This window comes from Caretta caretta, chromosome 23 (genome assembly GCF_965140235.1).
Source record: "Caretta caretta isolate rCarCar2 chromosome 23, rCarCar1.hap1, whole genome shotgun sequence".
Classification (NCBI taxonomy): domain Eukaryota; kingdom Metazoa; phylum Chordata; order Testudines; family Cheloniidae; genus Caretta; species Caretta caretta.
This window is the reverse complement of record NC_134228.1, coordinates 14,649,968-14,672,403: the sequence shown is the minus strand read 5'-3', so window position 1 is coordinate 14,672,403 and position 22,436 is coordinate 14,649,968. Positions and strand designations below refer to the sequence as shown.

The window sequence follows — 22,436 nt, the reverse complement described above, 5'->3', positions numbered from 1 at the left end:
GCTTTAGGACCATGCTGTGTAATTAACATACTGGTATAGCACGAGGAATGCACCAAGCAGGGATAGGTGGTAGATGAGACAAGGGTTTGTTTATTGGCTAAGGTTTCCGATGCACGAGGGCAACATGCTTTGCTAAAAAGTATATAACCTTTGTATAATCTGTATTCAGGGTCCCCCCCGGCTAGCAGGGGGGCACCACGCTCGAGCGTAATAAACTTAGTGTCTTTTGAGAACTCTGCAGTTGTGGACTTTGTTTATGTGCCTCAGCCTAGATTCGAACTGTGCGTGTCCTCCCAGGTGTAATTCGCAGCAGTGGTGTGCGTGTCCTCCCAGGTGTAATTCGCAGCAGTGGTGTGCGTGTCCTCCCAGGTGTAATTCGCAGCAGTTGTGTGCGTGTCCTCCCAGGTGTAATTCGCAGCAGTTGTGTGCGTGTCCTCCCAGGTGTAATTCGCAGCAGTTGTGTGCGTGTCCTCCCAGGTGTAATTCGCAGCATTGGTGTGCGTGTCCTCCCAGGTGTAATTCGTAACAGGCCCCACCGCTTCCAGCCCCTCCCCTCCGCCTTGCCCCGGCCCTGCCCCTCCCCTAGACCCACCCCCACCCCTAGCTCTGCCCTTTGCCCCGCCTCCAATGTGAGTTCCAGACCCGCCCACATCCTTAGCCCCACCCCTTGCCCCCTCCCTGACCCGCCACTTAGCTCCGTCCCTTGGCTACTGCCAGCCCCTCCCCTAGCCCCACCCATACCCCTCGCCCTGGGGCCCTCACCTTCCCCCTGCTCCTCCCCCCCCACCAGCCCCACCCCCTGGGCCCAACCCCACCCCCTCACCCCAGCCCTTCCTCTGTTCCTGCCCCTGGCTCCACCCCCTCGCCCCAGCCCCACCCTTGCTCCTGCTCCCAGCCCCGCCACCTACCTGCAGGTGTGAGGGGCAGTAGGTAGGTCAGCGCTTGGCCTGGTGCCCTCCCAGCCCCCCATCGGGGTGGGGTTGGAGAGGGGTGGGGTGGGAGACAGAGCCAGGGACCTCCCACCGCCATTGTGCCAGGGGGGCTGATGGAGCCAGGTGTCCCCCACCTGAACGAGTGAAAACAGGAACGAAGGAATGAAGAAGAGAACAGAGGGACAAATGGAAAGGGAGGACAAAGGAATGAAGAAATGAAGGAAGGAATGAGAGAACAGAGGGGCAAATGGAAAGGCAAGATATGACCAACACGACAAAAGAGAGACCCGATGAACCAATGGAAAGAGGGAAGAAATGAATGAAAGAAAAAAGGAAGGAAGAAATGAGACAACCGATGGACGAATAGGAAGAACAAAGAATTGAACGAATCAAAGGGCAAAGGAAGAAAAAATGAATGAAACAAGAAATGAGAGAGTGAACAAAACCAAAAAGGAAGAACGAAGGAGAAAAACAACAAAGAAAAGTAAAAGGAATGAACGGAGAAGGGAAGAACAGGAGGAAGAAAAACAGGGAGAATGCAGTAAAAACGGAAGGAAGTGGGCGAGAGATTGAAAGAGTGAACCCAGGCATCCGGGCCAAACCCCAGGGCGTCAAAACCATGAAGGAGGGGAAGGAAAACATGGCAGCTGGACAGAACGACACCGGACGAGATACAGACAGAAAGCACCCCAAGGAGTGACCCCTGCTCAGCTCCCCCCATGGGGCCTTGTGGGGAGCACTGCCCAGCTGATAGGAAGCGGGGCGAACCAGAGCCCCACTCCAGCACTGAACTCCAACAGCCAGGGTGTGAACCCAGGTGTTTGGGCTGAACCCCAATTTGGGGACCTGCAGTTTCAGGGAGCTGTCCCCATGCAGCGTTATGTGCGGCTGTTCCCCAACCACCCTGCCCCAGAGACAGCTGCATCATAGAATCATAGGACTGGAAGGGACCTCGAGAGGTCATCTCGTCCAGTCCCCTGCACTCATGGCAGGACTAAGTATTATCTAAATCAGCGCTACTCAAAGTGGTGGTCTACGGACCGGCACCGGTCCGCGAGCCGTCGGCTGCCGGTCTGCGCGCACATTGGGAAAAACACTGCCAGTCCCCCACATCAGATAGCTTGAGAAGCACTGATCTAGACCATCCCTGACAGGTGTTTGTCTAACCTGCTCTTCAAAATCTCCAGTGACAGAGATTCCACAACCTCCCTGGGCAATTTATCCCAGGGCTTGACCACCCGGACAGGTAGGAAGTTTTTCCTAATGTCCAACCTAAACCGCCCTTGCTGTAATTTAAGCCCATCACTTCTTGTCCTGAACTCAGAGGTTAAGAAGAACGATTCTTCTCCCTCCTCCTTGTAACAGACTTTTATGGACTTGAAAACTGTCATCATGTCCCCTCTGTCTTCTCTTCTCCAGACTAAACAAACCCCAGTTTTCCAATCTCCCCTCATAGCTCCTGTTTTCTAGACTTCTCATCATTTTTGTTGCTCTTCTCTGGACTTTCTCCAATTTGTCCACATCCTTCCTGAAATGTGGCACCAGAACTGAACACAAACCTCCAGTTCAGGCCTAACCAGCGCGGAGTAGAGCGGAAGAGTCACTTCTCGTGTCTTGCTTACAACACTCCTGCTAATCCAGCCCAGAAGGATGTTCGCTTTTTTTGCAACAGAGTCACACTGTTGACTCATATTTAGCTTGTGACCCACTCTGACCCCCAGATCCCTTTCCGCGGTGCTCCTTCCTCGGCGGTCATTTCCCATTGTGTGTGTGCGACTGATTATTCCTTCCGAAGTGTTGTACTTTGCATTTGTCCTTATTGAATTTCATCCTATCTACTTCTGACCATTTCTCCAGTTTGTCCAGATCATTTTGAATTTTAATCCTACCCTCCAAAGCACTTGCAACCCCTCCCAGCTTGGTATCGTCCGCAGACTTTATCAGTGTGCTCTCTATGTCATTATCTACATCACTGATGAAGATATTGAACAGAACCAGACCCAGAACCGATCCCTGCAGGACCCCACTCGTTATGCCCTTCCAGCATGACTGTGAACCACTGATAACAACTTTCGGGGAACCGTTTTCCAACCAGTTTTTCACCCTCCTTACAGGAGCTCCATCTAGGTTGTTTTTTCCTAGTTTGTTTAGCAGAAGGTCAGGGGGACAGTATCAAAAGCCTTACTAAGGTCCAGATATACCACGTCTACCGCTTCCCCCTATCCACAAGACTTGTTACCCTGTCACAGAAAACTATCAGGTTGGTTTGACACCATTTGTTCTTGACAAATCCAGGCTGACTGTTACTTATCACCTCATTATCTTCCAGGTGTCTGCAAATTGATTGCTTAACGATTTGCTCCATTATCTTTCCGGGTTCAGAAGTGAAGCTGACTGGTCTGTAATTCCCCGGGTTGTCCTTATTCCCCTTTTTATAGATGGGCACTAGCTTTGCCCTTTTCCAGTCTTCTGGAATCTCTCCCGTCTTCCGTGACTTCTCAAAGATAATCGCCAGTGGCTCCGATATCTCCTCAGTCAGCACCTTGAGGATTCTGGGACACATTTCATTGGGCCCTGGTGGCTTGAAGACATCTAACGTGTCTAAGAAATTGTTAACTTCTTCTTTCCCTATTTTAGCCTCTGACCCCCCTCATTGTCACTGGCATTCACTATGTTAGCCGTCCGATTACCACCAACCTTCTTGGTGAAAACCGAGACAAAGACGTCATTAAGCACCGCGGTCATGTTTCGGTTGTTGTTTTCCCCCCTCACTGAGTAACGGGCCTACCCTGTATCTTGGGTCCTCCCCTGCCCCTGGAGGCCAGGCTCTCCACTCCTCCTCCCGTGTCACGTAGCTTTGCTCCCGCACAGTCTCTTCATCATACTCCCGGATTGGAGTGGGATTTTCATGCGCCGTAAGGTCCTGTCGGAGCTCCGCCTAGACAGACACAGATATCAGGAACCCAGGCATCCTAGCTCCCAGCCCACCTCCCCGCCAACACAGACTCTAACCACTAGGCCCCACTCCCCTCCTAGTGTCAGGGATGGAACCCAGGTGTCCTGCCTCCCAGTCCCCTCTGCTCTAACCTCTTGATCCCACTTCCTCCCCACCCCAGAGCTGGAGAGAGAACCATAGAATCATAGAATCATAGAATATAAGGGTTGGAAGGGACCCCAGAAGGTCATCTAGTCCAACCCCCTGCTCAAAGCAGGACCAATTCCCAGTTAAATCATCCCAGCCAGGGCTTTGTCAAGCCTGACCTTAAAAACCTCTAAGGAAGGAGATTCTACCACCTCCCTAGGTAACGCATTCCAGTGTTTCACCACCCTCCTAGTGAAAAAGTTTTTCCTAATATCCAATCTAAACCTCCCCCACTGTAACTTGAGACCATTACTCCTCGTTCTGTCATCTGCTACCATTGAGAACAGTCTAGAGCCATCCTCTTTGGAACCCCCTTTCAGGTAGTTGAAAACAGCTATCAAATCCCCCCTCATTCTTCTCTTCTGCAGGCTAAACAATCCCAGCTCCCTCAGCCTCTCCTCATAACTCATGTGTTCCAGACCCCTAATCATTTTTGTTGCCCTTCGCTGGACTCTCTCCAATTTATCCACATCCTTCTTGTAGTGTGGGGCCCAAAACTGGACACAGTACTCCAGATGAGGCCTCACCAATGTCGAATAGAGGGGAACGATCACGTCCCTCGATCTACTCGCTATGCCCCTACTTATACATCCCAAAATGCCATTGGCCTTCTTGGCAACAAGGGCACACTGCTGACTCATATCCAGCTTCTCGTCCACTGTCACCCCTAGGTCCTTTTCCGCAGAACTGCTGCCTAGCCATTCGGTCCCTAGTCTGTAGCTGTGCATTGGGTTCTTCCGTCCTAAGTGCAGGACCCTGCACTTATCCTTATTGAACCTCATCAGATTTCTTTTGGCCCAATCCTCCAATTTGTCTAGGTCCCTCTGTATCCTATCCCTCCCCTCCAGCGTATCTACCACTCCTCCCAGTTTAGTATCATCCGCAAATTTGCTGAGAGTGCAATCCACACCATCCTCCAGATCATTTATGAAGATATTGAACAAAACCGGCCCCAGGACCGACCCTTGGGGCACTCCACTTGATACCGGCTGCCAACTAGACATGGAGCCATTGATCACTACCCGTTGAGCCCGACAATCTAGCCAGCTTTCTACCCACCTTATAGTCCATTCATCCAGCCCGTACTTCCTTAACTTGCTGACAAGAATACTGTGGGAGACCGTGTCAAAAGCTTTGCTAAAGTCAAGAAACAATACATCCACTGCTTTCCCTTCATCCACAGAGTCCTGGCTCCCAGCCCACCCCCCCACAACTGCCAGAGCCCACCCCCTCTCAGAGCAGGGAAAAAACCCAGGCGTCCTGCCTCCTACCTCTCTGACTTTTCTGTCAGTTGCTCAGTGAGCTGCAGAGAGGGAGGATGGTGAGATGCCACCAGTGCAGAGTCACCCACAGACCACCACACCCCACAACTTCCCCCAGGGGTCAGGGATCAGGGGTTCACCTCAGCCAGCCCCACTCACCTTCGTCAGCTCCGGGGAGATCTCGACCTGCTTCGCCAGCTGGTGGGGGAGGGCGGTCAGACTTGTGCCCCTCCAGCCTGGGACCCTCCCTTTGCTCCCCCAGATCCAACCCACAGATCCATCCGGCCCAGTATCCCTCTGTCCCTTTCCTGGCTAGGACCAATAAGCCCACATCTCCCCCTTTCACCCCCCACAATCTGCACTTGCTCCATCTTTGACAGCAGAGCTGGGAGGGGTTGGCACCTGGTGTCTGATCTGTGGGACCCGGGGCCCTGGCAGAGACCCCCTGCCCAGCCCCCAGCCCTGCAGCACGGCGCCGCCCAGCCCCGACTGCCAGGGGAGAGCACCCCCCCCAGTGAGCTGCAGCCCCCTGCATACATGTTCGTTTCCAGGGCACAGATCCCCCTGCCCCCCCCAATGCCATTCCTGTCGCACAGATTCATTCCCCCCATCCACACACTGACCCAAAGCACCATATGCCCCCCCATGCTGACCCTGACATCACCTCTCCCATCTCAGGGGCAACCCCCACCCTCCCTCCCGCCATACAGCTTATCCCCCCTGCCCCCCTCCTCCGCAGAGGATGCCAGTTAGGGCAGTCCCAGAGCCAGGCATCCCCAGCTCATAAATCCCGTCCTGGCTCAATTCCCCACAACTTTCACAACAGGGGTTACAGCCGGGGGGGGGGGGGGGGGGGGGGGCTGGTGCTGGGAGCCAGGACTCCTGGGTTCTCTGCCTGGCTCTGGGAGGGGAGTGGGGCCTAGTGGTTAGAGCGAGTGGGGGCGGCGCTGGGAGTCAGTGTTTGCCTGTGTCCTGCCAGAGGCGACGATCCAGACCCGAGTTTGCCTGGTCTCAGCCCCAGGCCTCAGGGGCCAGCAGCTCTTCACCACGGGGCCCCAGGCTGCAGAAGTCACTGGGAACAGCTGGGAGGGAGGGAGGGATTTGGGGGCACTAGGCCCTGTCCTGTACAGCTCCTTCCCCCCCCAGCTCCTGCCCCTCCTCAACCCCCCAGCCCCACAACCAAGGCCTCTGTCCCCCACCCCTGCTCCCTGCTCCCAGCCCCGCCCCCAGCAGCTCTCCAGCCCTGCCCCCTCTAGCCCCTCCCCCAGATCCCAGCCCCGCCCCCTCAAGCCCGCCCCCTGCTCCCAGCCCCGCCCCCTCCGGCCATTCCGCCAGTTCCCAGCCCCGCCCCCAGCCCCACCCCCGCACCTCTCAGCCCCGCCCCTTTCCACCCCTCCCCCAGCTCCCAGCCCCTCCCCCAGCTCCTGCCCCTCCTCAACCCCCCAGCCCCACAACCAAGGCCTCTGTCCCCCACCCCTGCTCCCTGCTCCCAGCCCCGCCCCCAGCAGCTCTCCAGCCCTGCCCCCTCTAGCCCCTCCCCCAGATCCCAGCCCCGCCCCCATCAAGCCCCGCCCCTGCTCCCAACCCCGCCCCCTTCGCGCCCCTCCCCAGCTCCCAGCCCCACCCCCTGCTCCCAGCCCCGCCCCCTCCGGCCATTCCGCCAGCTCCCAGCCCCGCCCCCAGCCCCACCCCCGCGCCTCTCAGCCCCGCCCCTTTCCGCCCCTCCCCCAGCTCCCCAGCCCCGCCCCCTCCCGGCTCCTGCGGGCGCTGAAGCTCCTCCCCCCAACAGGCCCGCCCCCGCTTCCGGCCTCGGCCTGTCGGAGGGCAAAAAACACCCCCGCCCCCTCCAGGCCTTTAAAGGTGTGGGTGACTTTACGGGCGGAGCATAGAGTTGCCGGGGAGAGCGAGGGAGCGAGCGTCGGCCAGAAGCCGGAAGTGGGGACCATAGAGAGGGGCCAGACCGGGCCGGATGGGGGAAGAGAGTCGCGCCTAGAGGGCGGAGGATGATAGAGACGCTGGAGGGCGAGGGATAGCCCCCCCCGTCACCTATGAAGCGGAAGTTATGACCATAGAGGCGCAGAGCGCAAGCCGGAAAGAGAGAGCGTCGCCAGCAGCAGGGCTGTGACTTGAGGACCATAGAAATGTAGCAAGCGCGGGAGAGAGAGCGTCGGCCGCCGGACCGGAAGTGTGACCATAGAACCTTACGGGACAGAGCGTCTCTTGTGAAACCGGAAGCGCGGTGACCATAGAGACATAGGCAGGGAGTGTCGCCTCCTTTGGTCCTCCAACAAGGTCTCCCGCGCCCCTTTCCCCATCCCAATTAGTGCAACCATTAATTAGCCGGAGTTAACGAAGATTTAGTGACACAGCGGGGCGGGGCTCTGCCCCCACTTCAGACCCACCCAGGCCAAGTACTGGGACCCTTAATTAGCACTGATTAGCCAGCCCCAATTAGCTAATCACCCTCAACTAATGAGAGCCCGGGGTGGGGGTTGGGGGGGGGCGCCAGGAACCGTTAATGACCCAACCGGGGCCAATCCGCGCTGCCCAATTAACCCAGGGCTAATTAACGAGGCTGCAGCGCTAATGAGCAGCCAGGACTGGGGGCCACCTAATTAACACAGGGCTAATTGAGGCGGCCACGGAGCTGCCTCCCCAGATCCTCTACCCCCCCATCCCCCGCTGCCTCCCCAGGGTCCCCCACCCATCGCCCCCAGGCCCGGCTCCCCCCGCCCCTCGCCTCGAGCTCCCTTCCGTCGGCCCACCCCGCTCCGTGCCTCTTGGCCACGGCACCCCCCTGGCCACGGCACCCTGGGGCTCGCCCCCCTGCCAGGCCGGCCCCGGGGCGTCCCTGCCAGCCCTGGCGGGGGTGCCTCAGCCCCGGAGGAGCGCCCGCGTCTCGCGCCAGGTCTCGGGCTCAGTCGGACGTGCCAGGGCTGATCAGGAGGGCGGGAGTCCCAGGGGCTCCGTCTCGGAGGCCACGTGGCCGACCCCGGGGGAAAATCCGGATGCCGGGGGGTGGGGGGGCTGCCCCGCTAACGGGGCTGGGGTGCAGCTCAATGGGCTCTGCTGGACTCGGCACTCAAACCTGGCCTACATCCGTGAAGGCAGCCGAGCGCGGGAGGAATTAGGCCCTTGGGCTGCCCGGCCTAGGTGCTGGGGGCACGGAGACAAGGTGGCGGGCTCAACCCGCCCCGCGAGCCGCCCCTGGCTCCTTGTCGCTTCCAGCCCCGGCCGGCGGGCACCGGAGAATCTCCGATTTCCGGTGCGAAAGAGCCAGGAGCCTGCGGGGCAGTGGCCAGCACCCGCAAATACGGGCCCAGGGCCCCCCGAAGCCCGAGAGAGCAAAGGAATCGTCGACCCCCACCCCAAATCAGACTCTGGACATGGGGCCGTGTTAGAAAATCGTCGGCGGCCTCGGTTTATTTATAAGCATCTCAAAGCGAATATTTATTTCCATGTCTCGGTACAAAACCGGGGAGGGAGGTACGGGTGGAGTTGGGGTCAGAGCCAGTCCCCCCCACAATGTAATACAGCTGTCACACACACCCAGAAGGCTGCTGGACCCCTCTCATGCACCCCAATAGCCACAGCTCCCCCAGCCCCCTTCTTCAACCCAGCCCTCCCTTTTCTATATGTAACCTCCCTGCTCTTTCCCTCCATACAACCCAGCCCCCCCAAGCTGCGCTACACAGCAGCACCCCCCCAAAACTCCCCATCCTGTTTTCAGCCATGCCCTCTCCTCCCCCCATATCACCTCACACCTTCCCCCTTTGAACCTACCACCTTCCCATCCCTAGAGGGGACAGGCCCCGTGCCCCATTCCCCACCCCCTCCCCAAGCCAGCCAGCACCCTGCGCTGGGGCTGGAGGGGAGCTGCCCCCTAGAGGGGAAATGAAGGGGGATCCTTCATCTGCATCCCCAAAGTCAGAGACCTGTGGGGGTTGTTGGCGGCGGGCTCGGTAGGGAGCATGGAAAGGCAAATGAGAACCCCCTGAACCCCGGCTTGTACGGGCCAGGAAAGGGTTATAATTTTCTCTTTAAAAAAACAAAATAGGATTTGTATAAAATAAAAGCATTTTAAAAAAATTCCCCTCCTACCATGTCGCCCCAAAATCTGCTTGAGTCCCCCACAAGACATAGATCCCCCAAAAAAACTCATCACCCCTATTTAGGGGACATATACCCAATGGGGCTATGGAAAGGACAGGGCTCAGCAGTGACTCCCCCGCTCATATGTTTTTCTGGTGCCACTTTTGGGGGGGCCATGGAAGCTTAGAGCCCATGAGTCACTCCTCCAAATGTCACCCCAAAATGGCAGGGAATTTGGGAGAGATAAATGTGGGTGTTCGGAAGTTATTCGGCACCCCCCAAAAGAGAGAACCCCGTTATCAGTTGATCCCCCAGGCTTGCAGGATTTGGCTTACAGCTGTTTCATTCCCCCGTACCCCATTTTCTGAAGGAGCACCCCTTTTAATTCCCCCAGTAGAGCACATTTTGGGGTGCATTTGGGGGAGTGCCTCAGTGCCCCATTTTCTGAAGGGACACCCTATAGCTAGACACCCCAGGAGTACAAGTTTTGGGGTACACCTGTTTTATCCAGGGAACCCCTCATACATAGCTCCATGAAGCTCATGTTGGGAGTACACACTCAGAAGGGGGGGAAATGTATTGGAAGAAGCTGGAACTAGGGACACCCCCATCCCAAAATTGGGGGTAAAGCCCCCTTGGGAATGAGCTGACACCCACTGGTTTGGGGGGGCTGTGTGGGGGCTGATCAGCCCCCTCCCCCAATGGCCACACCCCAATTTTGTCCCTCTTAGGTTTCAGGGCGCATGGCTCTGTTCACAGTGCAGGCTCAGATGAACCCCGATATTAACACAGCTGTGGGGAATAGCTCCTTTTGGGGGTTCCCCATCACAAGCACCCCCACATACACAGTCTGTTAGGGAGAGGCCATGGGGCCCTCCTGACCCCTAAGTAGGCTGCAGGGGGGGGTTCCCTGATGCTCCACAATCAAGGTTGGGGGGGAAGGGAAGGGTAGTTTAGGGGAGGCGTGCGCATAAGGGAGAGGGGTGTGTGTGGGGGGTCATCCATTGAGAACAATGGAGAGGGGCAGAAGTGTGAGAGGAAGGGGCGGAGCCTGTAGGAAAGGGGCATGTCTTGCAGGAAATGGGTGGAGGCTATGGCTAGAGGGCGGGGACTGCATATAAGGGGTGGGGCCTATGAAAAAGGGGTGTGGTCTGGCGAGGGTAGGGCTTCCCTGGGGGGAACAAAGTGGGGGGAGCTTGGGAACAGATAAGGGGCAGGGCCTACACAACAGGGCAGAGAGGGAGGGTAAAAGGGGCAGAGTCTGAAACTCTGAGACCCAGTCCCTCCTGCTAAAAGGGGTGGAGCCTCCATGATGGGGAGGAGCTTGAGGAGGGGGTGGAGCTTTTGGAACTCAGGTGCTGCCCACTGACAGCTGGGGTAAGGCCTATACAATAGGGCGGAGCTTGAGCTGAGGGGGAGGGGCTTACGAGCCTGGGGCGCCACCCATGGAGCGAAAGCAGGGGGGCCCACATCCTGGGATGCAGCTGGAGAGAAAGGGAGGAGCTGGCAGAGCCTATAAAAGAGGGGGGCAGAGCCTGGAGACAGCCAGAGGGCGGAGCCCGATGGGAGAAGAGGTGTGGCTCCTCTGGCTCCTCCCACCCCGGAGGGGCGGGGCCAGGATCAGGAATCCTCCTCCATGCTGAAGCTGCTGCGGCGGCTGGAGCCTTTGGAGGCGCCAGGGGAGAGGGATGACAGCAGGGGGTCGGAGGCCCCCAGGGGCGACAGGGGCCCCCCGTCCTCCATGAGAATGTCCTCCAGGCCCCCGTCAGCCCCCAGGCCCAGGGGGAAGCCCAGCCCGGCCTCCCCCAGCTCTTCCGAGGAGAAGGCCAGGTCCAGGAGGCAGGCGGCAGAAGAGGCGGGATCCGGGGCGCAGGAGGGGCCCCCCAGGAACGGAGGGGGGCCAGGGCCCTTTGGCTTGGCGCCCTCCCCAGTGCCCCCCAGGGGCAGCAGCCCTGCCGGCGAGGTGAGGGGCAAGCCGTGCAGCTGGGCTTGCATCTCCAGTTCCTGCAGGGGGAGAAAAGGGGTGGTTGGCAGCGTGCCCCCAGCTGAGCCCCCCACTGATCCGCCCCACTCCCCAGCCCCACGGTGCCCCCCCCTAGCACCGGGCTCTGACTGCCAGGGGAGAGCGCCCCCAGCCCAGCCCCCCGCCCCGCTCCCCAGCCCCACGGTGTCCCCCCCTAGCGCCCGGCTCTGACTGCCAGGGGAGAGTGCCCCCAGCCCAGCCCCACAGCGCCCCCTGGCTGACCTGCACCCGGAGCTGCAGGCTGCGGTTCGCTTGCTCCAGTTTGCGCTGTCTCAGCTCCATCTCCTTGGCACGCTGCTGTTCCTTCTGCAGCTTGCGGATGTAATCCACGGAGGCCTTCAGGATCGTGCCTTTGTTCCAGCGCATCTCCCTGGGGACAGGAAAGGAGCAGAGGGGGCTGGGAGCCAGGACGCCTGGGTTCTCTCCCTGGCACTGGAAAGGGGGGGGGGGGGTCTGGTGTTGAGAGAAGGGGGGACAGCGGCACCCCCCACCCCCGTCCCACACACACTTACGGGTCATTGGATTTGGGAATGAGGGTTCCCAGCTCCTTGATTCGGTCGTTGATGTTGAATCGTCTGCGTCTTTCAACTGCAGAGGGAGAATTTGCAGCTCAGACGCCCTGGGCCCAGCCAGCCCGGGGTGCCCTCCCACCCGCCGTCCAGCCCCCAATTCCTGCCACTCACCCCTCCACGATTAACATCCAGGCCTCCCTGAACCTCTTCACCTGCGTCATGTGGCTGGGAGTTCCCCTGGCCAACGCCAGCACGATTTCTCATTCAAGTGTGACCCCGCTCCCCGCATGGGGGCAATGAGGGGTTGGGGTCCTGGGACTCCCCCCCCACAAATATCCGTGCCAACCCCCAAACTGAAGCCCTTCAAGAAGGATCTATCCCCTGGGGGGGAGGGACGACACTCACTCAGGTTGTGATTGTCTTTTTTCTGCCTCTCCTTCATCAGTGCTTTGGCTTCGTTCTCTGTAACCGGGGAAGAAGGGAGTGTGTCAGCGGGACAAACAGACGGGTGTCTGGAAAGACACAGCACTCACCTCCAGGGAAGGGGGGGCAAGCGCCCCCTGCCATGTCCCCCTCCCCCTCTGCCAATCCCCACAGCACGGCGCCCCCTAGCATCCGGTACCTGACAACTCTGTCTTGATGTTGGGCAGGTCGGCGGGGCAGGAGTTGCTGACCGGGACAGTTGAATCCGGGAGCCCCGGGCTGCTATAAATCTCCAGCAGGTTCCCGCCCACCGGCAGCTGAGCGGGAGACAAGGAGTTAAAATTCACTGTGGGACAGTGACACCTCCAGGCCTACGGGGGCGCTGTCCAGCCCGGCTGCTACCTTGCAGGATGCCTTAAAGGGGTGGCGTCTTACAGGGGCAATGGCCCATCTTGGCAGGGAGGTTCCCGCCCTCCCAGGCGCCCTTAAAGGGGTGGAGCCTCAGTTGGCCCCCACACCCCAGTCGGCCTTAAAGGAGCGGAGCCTCAGCCAGGCTTAAAGGGGCGGCACACCGGTTGCCCTTAAAGAGGCGGAGTCCACACCAGCCACCACCTCCAAGTCACCCTTAAAGGGATGTCAGTCCCCTTCCTACCTCCCCAGCTGTGGGGACCTCCTTGCAAGCCCCCCCCAGACCCTGCCCCCCATTACCGTGCTGGGCAGCTGCAGCCCCCCGTCCACAGACATGTAGTTCAACATCTCGTCATTGTAGCTGGACTCCAGGCTGATGATCTCATCGATGACATCATCAATCTGGGGAGGGGGGGCCATTAGACGGGTTTCCCGGGGTGGAGGGAAAGAGTGGGTGTCCCTGCCCCACCCCCCACAGTGTGCAGGGAGCGGGGTAGGTTGGGAGGGCGGGAGAGGGGCAGACAGGGAGGACGGCTGGGATGGGGGCAGCAGGAGCACAGAGGAGTGGGCTGGGGGGCTAGGATGGGGGGAAGGGAAGAGGCTGCAGGCATGGGGGAAGGAAAGGGGGCTAGGCTGGGGGTCATGGGGGAGCAGAGGGGCTGGATGGGGGCAGAGATTCATGGCGGGGGCACAGAGGGCGAAAGAGAAGGGGGCTGGAGGGAATGGGGGCTGGAGGGGGCACAGGGGTTGGATGGGGGCAAGGATTCAGGGCGGGGGACGGATGGGGACACGGGGAGCAGAGGGGCTGGAGGGGGGGCAGGGTTCGGGGCGGGGGCACAGCAGGGGGGGACCCCACTCACCTCCTTCTCCGAGTTGGAGCCGATGTGCAGCATGGCCATGGGGCTGTTGGGGGCGCTGCCGGGGCCCGAGGCGGCCTGCTGCCGGGGGGGCAGGCTGTGGGGCTCGGGGGCCGAGGCAGCCTGGGGGGAGCGGGTGGGGGCCCCGGGGCTGGAGCCCGCCAGGGCCTGGGCGGCCAGCTTGCTGCCCATGGCGGTGGAAAGATACTGCTTGACCTGCTGGCGCTGGGCCTCCTGGATGTGGTACCGGGTCGGGTTCTCCAGGTGGGTCTGGACCTGGCGGGGCAGAACAGGGGCAGCTAGGGGTGAGCCCCTCCCCGCGCCCCCCCAGCCAGCCAGCCCCTGAATGTCTAGAGGGGACAGGCCCCTGCCCCATTCCCCGCCCCCCTGAGCCAGCCAGTCCCCGCCCTGGGGCCGGGTAGGAGCTGGTGCCCCCCAGAAGGGACAGACCCCTGCCCCATTCCCCGCCCCCCTGAGCCAGCCAGTCCCCGCCCTGGGGCCGGGTGGGAGCCGGCACCCCCCAGAAGGGACAGGCCCCTGCCCCATTCCCCGCCCCCCTGAGCCAGCCAGTCCCCGCCCTGGGGCTGGGTAGGAGCCGGCGCCCCCCCAGAAGGGACAGGCCCCTGCCCCATTCCCCGCCCCCCTGAGCCAGCCAGTCCCCGCCCTGGGGCTGGGTAGGAGCCGGTGCCCCCCAGAAGGGACAGACCCCTGCCCCATTCCCTGCCCCCCTGCGCCAGCCAGTCCCTGCTCTGGGGCCGGGTGGAAGCGAGCGCCCCCCAGAGGGCACAGGCCCCGCCATGAATCTGTGCCCCCGCCATGAATCCTTGCCCCCATCCAGCCCCTCTGCTCCCCCATGACCCCAGCCTAGCCCCCTTTCCTTCCCCCATGCCTGCAGCCTCTTCCCTTCCTGCCCTGGGGCCGGATGGGAGCCGGCGCCCCCTAGAGGGGACAGGCCCCTGCCCCATTCCCCGCCCCCCTGAGCCAGCCAGTCCCGCCCTGGGGCTGGCACCCCCCACCCCCCGTGGGGCAGGGCCCCGGGCTCTCACCTTGAGCACCTCGACCGGGACCTGGGCGGCGGGGCGGGGCAGGGGGCTGCTGACAGAGATGGCCGGGGTGGGGGGCGCGGGGTTGGGGGGCAGGAACTGGGCCGCCTGCTGCTGCTCCCGCCGCTCCTGCTCCTGGGTCTGCGCCCGCATCAGCTGCTGCCGGAGCAGCACCCGCGAGGATGCCATGCTGGGGCCGGGGGGGTCCCCCGGGGCCGGGGGGGCCAGCGGCTGCAGGGGGGCGGCCGGGGGGCTGGGTGAGACAGACATGGTTAGAGACGGGGGGCAGGCACAGAATCCTCCCCCCCGTAGAGCCCCCCCAAATCCTCCCCCTCCCCCCCCATACAGCCCCCTCCTCTCCCTCCCCCCATTTCCTGCTCCCTGCCCACCCCCCCACACACACCTGTGACTCGGCAAATTCCAGAACAGGACAAACAGGATTCGGGGGGGGGGGCACTTTCTCGCCTCCCCCCTCCCTGCAGTGCTCCTCACTCCCGACCCGCAGCCCCCTGCCAGCCCAGGCCGGCTCCCTCCACTCCCCCGCCCCACGGGGTGCAATGGTGCCAGCCAGCCCCCAGGGGGAGCACACGCATTTCCTTTAGGTGGGTGCCACCAAAATGGCCGTCCTTGCACGGGGCTATGGAGGGGCCAAGCTAGGGAGGCCAATTCCCCCCCCCCCCCGCCACTGTCCACAGGCAAATATCAAAGACAGCTAAAGGCTGCCATCTTGGATTCAGTCCATGGGGGCGTTGGGGCCAATTTGGGGATGGGGACTTGTATAATTGGGGGTGGGGGCTTTGCTCTCCTACCCTCCCTTCTCTGCCCCCTGACAGTCTGGGGTGGGAGGCTGCCCCAGGGAACGGGTCCCGCCCCCCACAGCCATGGGCTGACATTGGGGTCATCGCATCTCCTTGGGGTTGGCAGGATGGGAGGGGGGGGCAAAGCAGGGAGAGGGTGACAGGAGAGGGGTCCAACTAAAAGCTGCCCCAAAGATCCAAGATGGCTGCCCCAAAGATGGCCACCTTACCTCCCGGAGATGGGCTGGCTTTTGAGCTCGTAGAAGTTGTCCCCGGCCAAGGAGAAGACGTTCTCTAAGTCAATGTCGGCGACGATGCCCGACTCAGGGAGCAAGGACTCGAGGCTGGAGTGGGGGGTTGGGGGGTGGGACAGGGCGAGTGTGAATCCTCACGCATGGCCCTCGTGCAAATTTCCCACGGTGCGTCCCCACCTCGTGCCTCCCCGGAAGGCACAGGAGTTGCCCATGGGCGTTGGCCATGGGCGTCATTGTCATGAGGGGCTCACAAGCGCCCCCTACTGGCTGGTCCCTGCCACCAGATGCTTCCCCACCCCCTGCCCATCCTGGTGCCAGGCCCTCGGGCAATGAGGGGTGGGGGGCAGGGTGACCCCCCCGACACACTGGAGCAGGGGGACACTTCCTGGTTTAGGATTGACGCAGAGAAGGAGACCCAAGGTGGTGGGGTTGTGGGGACCCTGAAACGGCTGCTGGGGGGGCTTCCCAACACATGCATAACCCCCATCTGCCACTCATGCACCACAATCCTCCAACACACCCCACCCACACCACACACAACCCCCACTACAACACACCACCCCAATACACAGCGCCACACACAACTCCCCCCATAACACACAGAGCACCCCAACACACACCACACACTCCACCCCAACGCACAACCCCGGCAAAACACACGAACCCACACACAACTCCCCCCCACAACACACAACCCCACAACCTCTGATAAAACCCCCCACGCCATCCCAACACACAACCTCATGACCCCAGACACAGCCCTGCACAACACTCCACAACACACAACCCCCGCCACACACACACACAACCCTCCCACACCACCCCGACACACAACCCCCCCCCACACCCCTCTTGGCCCCAGAGACTCTCACCTTCCGCACTCCAACCAGCAGCCCTGACAACACCGCAGAGACGCACAACTCCCGACAAACAACAACCGCCCTTCGCCAGACCCACTACCCGTCCCGCCCGCACCGACCCACACCCCCAAGACATTTCATCAGCCCCCCTCTCCCCCACAATACCCACAAAACACCCCCTCCCCGGTTTCTTTTCTCTTGGGATCTCACCCCTGGAACCTGCAGGCTTCACCCTGTGTGGAGCAGGCAGGGATCTGTTACGGGATCCCTTGTGCAGCCCCGGCCCAGGATCCCAGGAGATCTCTGGCCAGGGCAGCCCTTGCCAAAAAGGAGAGGGGGCTGGGATCTAGTGGGTCCTTGGGGCAAACTTTTACCAGGATCTAGTCTGTCCCGGGGATCTGTTAGCAGGAGCTAATTGATCCCTAAGAGAATGTCTTAGCCAGAGCTGAGATCTAGTTGATCCACCGGGGGAACCAGCTCTTTTTGTGGGATCTGGGATCCAGTTGATCCCTGGGACAAATCTCTAAACGGGAACAGGGACCGAGTCTGCGCATGCCTGGGAGAAATCCAGCTTCCAGATCCACCACCCCTGGCTGCAAACGGGCCTTCCTCCCCGGCACCAACCTGCGCCAGATAGTTCAGGGGCAATCGTGGGGGGCCGTGTGTGGGTGGGGGGGTGTCAATCTCCCCCCTCCCCACTTTGGGAGCAACCGATTCACTTCCCCAGAGCGAATCAACCCGGTGTGAACACTCCTCCCCTCCCGGCTAGGACCCGGAGAGCGCCAGGCAAAAAAGGCCAGAAGAGAAATTGGCAGATTTCACTAGTGGCCAGAGATTGGGGGCGGGGGCATCCCTTTGCCCAGCTCTGATCTGTCCGTCCCCAAGGATCAGACCCCGCCGGGGGAGGGGGGGGATTGTGGCTCCTGGCCTGCGGCCCAAGGGGGGCAGATACTGGGGTGATCTAGGGAGGGGGGGGCCGCCCGTGGCTTTCCCACCACTCCCCAGGCTTGTTGCTTTTAATAGTAGGCGGAAAAAAATAAACAACGTGACAGGGGCCAGCAGGGGGCAGCACTGGGAGACAAGCACCTTCCCCCCCCCCGCCCCTCCAGGGACTGCCCCTGCCTTGCAGGACTCCCCCCGCCCCAGTAAACGGGGTCATTCGAGTAATTTAATGACCAGCCTGCCCCAAACCAAGACGGATGGGAGTCAGGACTCCTGGGTTCTCTCCCAGGCTCTGAGAAGGGAGTGGGGTCTAGCGGTTAGAGCAAGGGGGGCTGGGAGCCAGGACTCCTGGGTTCTATCCAGGGGTGCTGGAACAATTTTTATGCGGGGGGGGGGAATTGAGGGGGGATGCCTTGACCCCAGATACTTACACAGCTCTTTGGAGGGGGTCTCTGCAGACACCGTGCCCCTCCCTACCCCCATCTCAAGCCCCAAAACACCCCAGCTGGAGACAGGGTTCAAAGGGTCAAGGGAGTTTAGGCCTTTCCAGGCTTTTGGGGATTAAAATACAGCCCCCCCCCCCCAAATACACACACAGTTGGAAATTGCAATGATGAGAGTTATAGTCTTGTCTCCCACCCTTAACCCCCCCCCCCCCCAGCAGTCAGGCCAGACACCCGCTTCTGCTTTCAATATGACATGGGGCAGGGGGCTGCGGGTTGGGAGTGAGGGGCACCAGCAGAGCGGGGGGGGGGGGTACGGGGGGGGGGCCGGGACTCCCAGTGGCGGAAGGAAATTGAATGGCTGGGAAAGACGCGGACTCAGCAGCTGGAGGGGAAGTCACAGGGTGGGGGTCAGCTCAGCTCCAGGCTGCCTTGGGTGTGGAGGGGTCTGGGGGTGGGGGGGGCCCTCTCACCTGCGTGGCCCCAGTTCTCCTGGAAAGGTGAAGTTCCCTCCCTCCCCCTCACTGGAGCTTTGTCTGAAAGCTAACCCCGCCCCCCACCCCGCAAGAGCCTTCTCCACTGCCCCCCCCCCCCCAGCAGAGCGCCTGGTTCCCTCCCCGACTCTCGAAGGGGAGTAGGGGCTAGTGGGTGGAGCAGGGGGGGCTGGGAGCCAGGACTCCTGGGTTCCCTCCCCGGCTCTGGAAGGGGAGTGGGGGCTAGTGAGTAGAGCAGAGGGGCTGGGAGCCCGGACTCCTGGGTTCCAGGCCTTCCCCCAACTCGCTTTGTGACCGCCAGTGACTAGCCCTCTTGTGGCCCCCGCCCCGCTCCAGGGATCATTAACCAGACCCTGGAGGCCGGGGGTCTGGGTAGGGAGGGGCCTGAAATGGCCACAGAGCAGGGCTGGGGGAGGGGGGCTCTGTTACCCCAACCCGGTCTAGGCACCGAGCCGTGGGAGAGAACCCAGGAGTCCTGGCTCCCAGCCCCCCTGCTCTAACTGCTAGGCCCCACTCCCCTCCCCCAGCCGGGAACTCCCGATGCAGACAGCGACCCAGGCCCCCCCCGGACAGGTGCTCCCAGCACTGAGACCCCGGCACCTCCCCGGGCACCAGCCTGGGGGCTCCGGACCCCCCCGCCCCAGCTCTGCGGTGCCCCTCACTCCCGACCCGCAGCCCCCCCAGAAGGGGTATATAGAGATTGAACCCATCCCCTGAATGCTGGAGAGGGGGAGCTAGGGACATGGGGGGGGGTTCTGTCCCCTAGAAATTGGGGGTGGGGGGTGGGCATGGGCCGTTTGGGGCAGGAGCTGGGGCTGGGGGGTGAATGGCTGGCGAAAGTGGGGAGCAGATACTGGGGGAGCAAAGAAGAAGGATGGGGGGTGTCAGGGTGGGGGGAGGCCGAGACGGGAGGGGACACCGGGGGAAAGGGGGGTCCGTGGAGGGAGGGGGATTCCAGCAGACAGCGGGTCCCCGGGGGGGGGCGGGGGTCTCTGCCCCCCTCACCTCAGCACCTGGACGGCCTCGGCCGTGCGGGGTCCCTCCAGCAGGACGTAGACAGTCGGGGGAGGCCGCTGGGGGTCGGGATCCCGGGCCCCCTGCCCCGCCCCATGCGACATCCTCTCCCCACCCCCCCGCAGGGCTCCTGGTCCGGGGGGGCGAGCGGGGGTCCCGGCCGGACGGGGGGGCGCTGGGCCGAGGGCGGCTGCGGGACCCCCCGAGCCCCGATCGCGGCCGACAAACACCCGGCCGGAGCGTTATTGCCTCATCCCTGGGCTGGGGGGGATCGCCAAGGGAAATGACGTCACGCAGGGAAACACCCCCCCAGCCCGGCCGGGGGGGGTGCAAGGGGGGCATTTGACACACGAACAGCTGGTGCTTCTCACTCCCGACCCGCAGCCCCTGCCCCCCACAGCCCTGAGCCCCCCCCCCCCCCACCGCTCTGCCGGTGCCCCTCACTCCGGACCCGCAGCCCCCCTCCCCCCACAGCCCTGGGCCCCCCCCACAGCTCTGCCGGTGCCCCTCACTCCCGACCCGCAGCCCCCTGCCCCCACAGCTCTGCCCCCCCCCACAGCTCTGCCGGTGCCCCTCACTCCGGACCCGCAGCCCCCTGCCCCCCACCGCTCTGCCCCCCCCCACAGCTCTGCCGGTGCCCCTCACTCCCGACCCGCAGCCCCCTGCCCCCCACCGCTCTGCCCCCCCCACCGCTCTGCCGGTGCCCCTCACTCCGGACCCGCAGCCCCTGCCCCTCACAGCTCTGCCCCCCCCACAGCTCTGCCGGTGCCCCTCACTCCCGACCCGCAGCCCCCTGCCCCCCACCGCTCTGCCCCCCCCCCACAGCTCTGCCGGTGCCCCTCACTCCCGACCCGCAGCCCCCTGCCCCCCACCGCTCTGCCCCCCCCACCGCTCTGCCGGTGCCCCTCACTCCCGACCCGCAGCCCCCTGCCCCCCACAGCCCTGAGCCCCCCCCACCGCTCTGCCGGTGCCCCTCACTCCCGACCCGCAGCCCCCCTCCCCCCACAGCCCTGGGCCCCCCCCACCGCTCTGCCGGTGCCCCTCACTCCCGACCCGCAGGGGCCCCCTAGATCCGTATGGGGTACAGTGGTAGCTGCAGTTCTAGGCTTGGCCAGCAGGGGTTGCTGTTACCAGACCTGGACTTGCCTAGGCCCCGCTGGGCTCTGACTGGGGTTACATGGGGGGACAGGCACAAAGCCTCACGTGGATTTTCGGGGGTCCCCCCCGTAAGCCCCTTGGGCTGAGCCCCCTTCTCTGTTCGCACATGTGTGTTTGTGAGTCTGCCGGTGTGTCCAGCGGCATGGGGGCTTGCGTCCACGCGTGTGTCTCTGTCAGTAGTGGTTTGTGGGTGAGACTTGTTGCCGTGCGAGTGTGTGCACCTGTCAGTCATTGTTGTGCATGCAAGATTGTGTGTGTGTGTGATTGTGCATCTCTACATATCAGTTGCCATGGTGTGATTGTGTAGCTCTTTGTGGGTATCAGTTGTCATCATGTGTGTCCGATTGTGTGTCTGTGTGTGTATCCGTTCTGGTGGGATGTGTGTGTGATTGTGTTTGCCTGTTTATGTGTCAGTTGTCAGGGTGTGTGCCATTAGGTATCCGTGTGTATCAGCTGTCATGCTGTGCGTTCAGCTGTGCATCGCTGTGTCTATCAGCTATCGTGGTATGGGCGGGCCTGTGCATCTCTGGGTGTATCGGTTGCCATGGTGTGCGTACGATGGTGCGGCTCTGGTTGTGTGTCAGACGGTGGGTGCAGTTGTCTCTCGGGGTGTATCAATTGTCACAGTGACTGCGCATCTGTGTGGGCAATTGTCTACCTGTGTATCCGTTGTGTGTGTGTGAGGGGAGGTTGGGATTGTGCATCTCTGTGTCTGCCAGTCGTCGGGGGGGAGGAGGTGACTGTGCCTCTGTGTATCAGCTGTCCTGGTGTGTGTCGGTCAACACGGTCTGCCTGTCTGTGTTGTGGTGTGTGTACCCCCCTTACAGCCCCCCCCCCTTACAGCCAATCTCTGCGTCACAACGGGCCCCGCCCCCTCCATTCCCTCCAGCGCCCCAAGGGTTAACCCCTGGAGCAGGCGAATTCGAATGACAACACACGCTGTGTGTGTGTGAGCTACACCCGGCCGGCCTGTGCGGGGGGGGGGCTACCCCCGGCCTGGGCAATGTGTCTCTGTCGGTGTTGCATCGGGAGCCGATTTGCCAATGCTCAATAACCAGCCAGCAACTGTCCGACTGTACAACCCTCCCTCCCTCCTCCGCCTGTTGGCAGCAGGGAGGGTGTGAAACAGGCGCAGGGGAGGTGTAGCCTGGGCAGTTTCAGCAGAAAAAGAGCTGGGATGGATCCGGGAACCAGCTGGATGGATTAAACCAGGGAGGGGGGGCTGGGGGGGAAGCTTGGGGACCCCCCCTTGCACCTCTGGACTGGGGCCTGACTCACACACAGGGCGGTTGTGCATCCACCGATCCAGGAAGCAGAACAGCGCACTCCAGAGAGGAAAGGTAAGAGAGACCCCCCTGGAAAATAGGTTATAGGGGGACTGGCTGGCTCAGGGGGGCAGGGAATGGGGCAGGGGCCTGTCCCCTCTAGGGGGCACCGGCTCCCATCCAGCCCCAGGGCGGGGGACTGGCTGGCTCAGGGGGGCAGGGAATGGGGCCTGGGGCCTGTCCCCTCCAGGGGGCATCGGCTCCCATCAAGCCCCACAGCAGGGGACTGGCTGGCTCAGTGGGGTATGTGTGGAGTGGGATAAGGGCCAGGCGCTGGGGGACACCGTGGGGTTGGGAGCAGGCTGGAGGGCAGGTGGGTGCTGTGCTGGGGGGACTGGCAGAGCTTAGCTGGAACGTGTTCCTGAGGCCCTGTGCGTCCGCTCCGCCCCAGAGGTGGCTGCATCTCAGCGTCCGGCGAGGGCTCTGGTCCGGTGACAGGGGCAGTTGGGGTGGCT

General features: G+C 62.0%; 1 protein-coding gene and 1 long non-coding RNA gene across 3 annotated transcripts; both read right to left on the bottom strand.

Moving 5' to 3' along the window:
- Positions 1 to 913: 913 nt before the first annotated feature.
- LOC125628219 (uncharacterized) lies at positions 914 to 5,813 on the bottom strand. Its single transcript, XR_007354168.2, has 3 exons — positions 5,496 to 5,813; positions 3,721 to 3,870; positions 914 to 3,513 (listed from the first exon to the last, which is right to left on the bottom strand). It is a non-coding gene; the product is annotated as an uncharacterized LOC125628219 (long non-coding RNA).
- Positions 5,814 to 8,728: 2,915 nt separating this feature from the next.
- Positions 8,729 to 19,783, bottom strand: TFE3 (transcription factor binding to IGHM enhancer 3). 2 transcript variants are annotated; one of them, XM_048833127.2, is made up of 10 exons: positions 19,490 to 19,783; positions 15,722 to 15,835; positions 14,698 to 14,947; positions 13,655 to 13,927; positions 13,095 to 13,196; positions 12,586 to 12,703; positions 12,369 to 12,425; positions 11,964 to 12,039; positions 11,674 to 11,821; positions 8,729 to 11,432 (listed from the first exon to the last, which is right to left on the bottom strand). In XM_048833127.2, exons 1-10 carry the CDS (start codon positions 19,600 to 19,602, stop codon positions 11,049 to 11,051), a joined length of 1,635 nt encoding a protein of 544 aa, XP_048689084.1. In that variant the 5' UTR covers positions 19,603 to 19,783; the 3' UTR covers positions 8,729 to 11,048. The 2 variants fall into 2 exon arrangements, with proteins under 2 accessions (XP_048689084.1, XP_048689085.1); XM_048833128.2 differs by having other exon boundaries at positions 19,498 to 19,783.
- Between the last annotated feature and the right edge of the window lie 2,653 nt (positions 19,784 to 22,436).